The 5,000-nt window shown below is 50.5% G+C and overlaps 1 protein-coding gene across 1 annotated transcript in view; it reads right to left on the reverse strand.

Moving 5' to 3' along the window:
- The window catches only part of sec63 (SEC63 homolog, protein translocation regulator), a 58,129-nt gene that overhangs the window by 32,757 nt on the left and 20,372 nt on the right, over nucleotides 1–5,000 (reverse strand). Inside the window, exon 4 of the mRNA XM_046299214.1 lies at nucleotides 3,716–3,828. Coding sequence (XP_046155170.1) covers nucleotides 3,716–3,828 — 113 coding nt within the window. The remainder of the gene's footprint in view (nucleotides 1–3,715; nucleotides 3,829–5,000) is intronic.

Genomic DNA, 5,000 nt, shown 5'->3' on the forward strand with positions numbered 1-5,000 from the left:
GTAGGGGGAGTGCTGCTCAGTGTGAGGTAATACAGTAGGGGAGTGCTGCTCAGTGTGAGGTAATACAGTAGGGGGAGTGCTGCTCAGTGTGAGGTAATACAGTAGGGGGAGTGCTGCTCAGCGTGAGGTAATACAGTAGGGGAGTGCTGCTCAGCGTGAGGTAATACAGTAGGGGAGGTGCAGCGTGAGGTAATACAGTAGGGGAGTGCTGCTCAGTGTGAGGTAATACAGTAGGGGGAGTGCTGCTCAGTGTGAGGTAATACAGTAGGAGGAGTGCTGCTCAGTGTGAGGTAATACAGTAGGAGGAGTGCTGCTCAGCGTGAGGTAATACAGTAGGGGAGGAGGTGCAGTAGTGAGGTAATACAGTAGGGGAGGTGCAGCGTGAGGTAATACAGTAGGGGAGGTGCAGCGTGAGGTAATACAGTAGGGGGAGTGCTGCTCAGTGTGAGGTAATACAGTAGGAGGAGTGTGAGGTAATACAGTAGGGGTAGTGTGAGGTAATACAGTAGGGGGAGTGTGAGGTAATACAGTAGGGGGAGTGCTGGAGTGCTGGTCAGCGTGAGGTAATACAGTAGGGGGAGTGCTGCTCAGCGTGAGGTAATACAGTAGGGGGAGTGCTGCTCAGCGTGAGGTAATACAGTAGGGGGAGTGCTGCTCAGCGTGAGGTAATACAGTAGGGGGAGTGCTGCTCAGCGTGAGGTAATACAGTAGGGGAGTGCTGGTCAGCGTGAGGTAATACAGTAGGGGAGTGCTGCTCAGCGTGAGGTAATACAGTAGGGGGAGTGCTGCTCAGCGTGAGGTAATACAGTAGGGGAGTGTGAGGTAATACAGTAGGGGAGTGCTGAGGTAATACAGTAGGGGGAGTGCTGCTCAGCGTGAGGTAATACAGTAGGGGGAGTGCTGCTCAGCGTGAGGTAATACAGTAGGGGAGGTGCAGCGTGAGGTAATACAGTAGGGGAGTACTGCTCAGCGTGAGGTAATACAGTAGGGGAGTGCTGCGTGAGGTAATACAGTAGGGGAGTGCTGCTCAGCGTGAGGTAATACAGTAGGAGGAGTGTGAGGTAATACAGTAGGGGGAGTGTGAGGTAATACAGTAGGGGGAGTGCTGGTCAGCGTGAGGTAATACAGTAGGAGGAGTGTGAGGTAATACAGTAGGGGGAGTGTGAGGTAATACAGTAGGAGGAGTGCTGCTCAGCGTGAGGTAATACAGTAGGAGGAGTGTGAGGTAATACAGTAGGGGGAGGAGCAGCATGAGGTAATACAGTAGGGGGAGTGCTGCTCAGCGTGAGGTAATACAGTAGGGGGAGTGCTGCTCAGTGTGAGGTAATACAGTAGGGGGAGTGCTGCTCAGCGAGAGGTAATACAGTAGAAGGAGTGTGAGGTAATACAGTAGGGGAGTTGAGGCAATACAGTAGGGGGAGTGCTGCTCAGTGTGAGGCAATACAGTAGGGGGAGTGCTGCTCAGTGTGATGTAATACAGTAGGGGAGGAGGTGCAGCGTGAGGTAATACAGTAGGGGGAGTGCTGCTCAGTGTGAGGCAATACAGTAGGGGGAGTGCTGCTCAGTGTGAGGTAATACAGTAGGGGGAGTGCTGCTCAGCGTGAGGTAATACAGTAGGGGGAGTGTGAGGTAATACAGTAGGAGGAGTGTGAGGTAATACAGTAGGGGGAGTGCTGAGGTAATACAGTAGGAGGAGTGTGAGGTAATACAGTAGGAGGAGTGTGAGGTAATACAGTAGGAGGAGTGTGAGGTAATACAGTAGGGGGAGTGCTGAGGTAATACAGTAGGAGGAGTGTGAGGTAATACAGTAGGGGGAGTGCTGAGGTAATACAGTAGGAGGAGTGTGAGGTAATACAGTAGATGGAGTGCTGCTCAGCGTGAGGTAATACAGTAGGGGGAGTGTGAGGTAATACAGTAGATGGAGTGCTGCTCAGCGTGAGGTAATACAGTAGGGGGAGTGTGAGGTAATACAGTAGGTGGAGTGCTGCTCAGCGTGAGGTAATACAGTAGGAGGAGTGTGAGGTAATACAGTAGGGGGAGTGCTGCTCAGTGTGAGGTAATACAGTAGGGGGAGTGCTGCTCAGTGTGAGGTAATACAGTAGGGGAGTGCTGCTCAGTGTGAGGTAATACAGTAGGGGAGTGCTGCTCAGTGTGAGGTAATACAGTAGGGTGAGTGCTGCTCAGTGTGAGGTAATACAGTAGGGGGAGTGCTGCTCAGTGTGAGGTAATACAGTAGGGGAGTGCTGCTCAAATGGAAGGTTTGTCCACACTCGTCTCTCTCGTCCTCAAAAGAATGTCGTGAAGATAACGCACTCGGACCATGAGAGCGCAGCACGTAGTACGCAGCGCGGTAGTACGCAGCACGGTAGTACGCAGCACGGTAGTACGCAGCACGGTAGTACGTAGCACGGTAGTACGCAGCACGGTAGTACGCAGCACGGTAGTACGCAGCACGGTAGCACGGTAGTATGTAGCACGGTAGTATGTAGCACGGTAGTATGTAGCACGCAGCACGGTAGTAGGTAGCACGGTAGTACGTAGCACGGTAGTACGTAGCACGGTAGTACGTAGCACGGTAGTACGTAGCACGGTAGTACGTAGCACGGTAGTACGTAGCACGGTAGTAGCACGGTAGTACGTAGCACGGTAGTATGTAGCACGGTAGCACGGTAGTATGTAGCACGGTAGCACGGTAGTATGTAGCACGGTAGTATGTAGCACGGTAGTATGTAGCACGGTAGTATGTAGCACGGTAGTATGTAGCACGGTAGTATGTAGCACGGTAGTATGTAGCACGGTAGTATGTAGCACGGTAGTATGTAGCACGGTAGTATGTAGCACGGTAGTATGTAGCACGGTAGTATGTAGCACGGTAGCACGGTAGTATGTAGCACGGTAGTACGTAGCACGGTAGTACGTAGCGTAGCACGGTGTACGTAGTACGTAGCACGGTAGTATGTAGCACGGTAGTATGTAGCACGGTAGTATGTAGCACGGTAGCACGGTAGTATGTAGCACGGTAGCACGGTAGTATGTAGCACGGTAGTATGTAGCACGGTAGTATGTAGCACGGTAGTATGTAGCACGGTAGTATGTAGCACGGTAGTATGTAGCACGGTAGTATGTAGCACGGTAGTATGTAGCACGGTAGTATGTAGCACGGTAGCACGGTAGTATGTAGCACGGTAGTATGTAGCACGGTAGTATGTAGCACGGTAGTATGTAGCACGGTAGCACGGTAGTATGTAGCACGGTAGTATGTAGCACGGTAGTATGTAGCACGGTAGTACGTAAATATGAGAAACACCCAGTGATTCATATTAACATCACTATATAATCTAGTTCACACAGACAGACACAGACACAAAGACACACAGAGAGACACAAAGACACACAGAGAGACAGACACACAGAGAGACAGACACACAGAGAGACAGACACACAGAGAGACAGACACACAGAGAGACAGACACACAGAGAGACAGACACACAGAGAGACAGACACACAGAGAGACAGACACACAGAGAGACAGACACACAGAGAGACAGACACACAGAGAGACAGACACACAGAGAGACAGACACACAGAGAGACAGACACACAGAGAGACAGACACACAGAGAGACAGACACACAGAGAGACAGACACACAGAGAGACAGACACACAGAGAGACAGACACACAGAGAGACAGACACACAGAGAGACAGACTTACGCGGAGTGTGCTTTGGCGATCCTCATGAACAAGTCTTCATCTCCTCCTTTATCAGGATGGAACTTCAGCGACAGCAGACGGTACTGCTTCTTAATCTCTGATACAGACGCCCCCTACACACACACACACACACCACACAAACACACACACACACACAAACACACAACCACACACACACACACTTCTCTTAATGACCATGTATCTGTGTGCGTCTGTCTGTGCGTGCGTGTCAGTGTGTGCAACGACATTCTAGAAGATTCTGTGCTTCTAACTTTGTGGCAACAGTTTGGGGAAGGCCCTTTCCTGTTTCAGCATGACAATTCCCCATGCACAAAGCGAGGTCAATACAGAAATGGTTTGTCGAGATCAGTGTGGAAGAACTTGACTGGCCTGCGGAGCCCTGACCTCAACCCCATCGAACACCTTTGGGATTAATTGGAAACGCCGACTGTGAGCCTGAAGGCCTAATCACCCAACATCAGTGCCCGACCTCACTAATGCTCTTGTGACTGAATGGAAGCAATGTTCCTACATCTAGTGGAAAGCCTTCCCAGAAGAGTGGAGGCTGTTATAGCAGCAATGTTCCAACATCTAGTGGAAAGCCTTCCCAGAAGAGTGGAGGCTGTTATAGCAGCAATGTTCCAACATCTAGTGGAAAGCCTTCCCAGAAGAGTGGAGGCTGTTATAGCAGCAATGTTCCAACATCTAGTGGAAAGCCTTCCCAGAAGAGTGGAGGCTGTTATAGCAGCAATGTTCCAACATCTAGTGGAAAGCCTTCCCAGAAGAGTGGAGGCTGTTATAGCAGCAATGTTCCTACATCTAGTGGAAAGCCTTCCCAGAAGAGTGGAGGCTGTTATAGCAGCAATGTTCCAACATCTAGTGGAAAGCCTTCCCAGAAGAGTGGAGGCTGTTATAGCAGCAATGTTCCAACATCTAGTAGAAAGCCTTCCCAGAAGAGTGGAGGCTGTTATAGCAGCAATGTTCCAACATCTAGTGGAAAGCCTTCCCAGAAGAGTGGAGGCTGTTATAGCAGCAATGTTCCAACATCTAGTGGAAAGCCTTCCCAGAAGAGTGGAGGCTGTTATAGCAGCAATGTTCCAACATCTAGTGGAAAGCCTTCCCAGAAGAGTGGAGGCTGTTATAGCAGCAATGTTCCAACATCTAGTGGAAAGCCTTCCCAGAAGAGTGGAGTGTGTGTGTTGGTCAGGTAGGGTGTGTTGGTCAGGTAGGGTGTGTTGGTCAGGTGTATTGGTCAGGTGTGTTGGTCAGGTGTGTTACCTGGTCA

Source organism: Oncorhynchus gorbuscha, linkage group LG14, assembly GCF_021184085.1.
Source record: "Oncorhynchus gorbuscha isolate QuinsamMale2020 ecotype Even-year linkage group LG14, OgorEven_v1.0, whole genome shotgun sequence".
Lineage (NCBI taxonomy): Eukaryota > Metazoa > Chordata > Actinopteri > Salmoniformes > Salmonidae > Oncorhynchus > Oncorhynchus gorbuscha.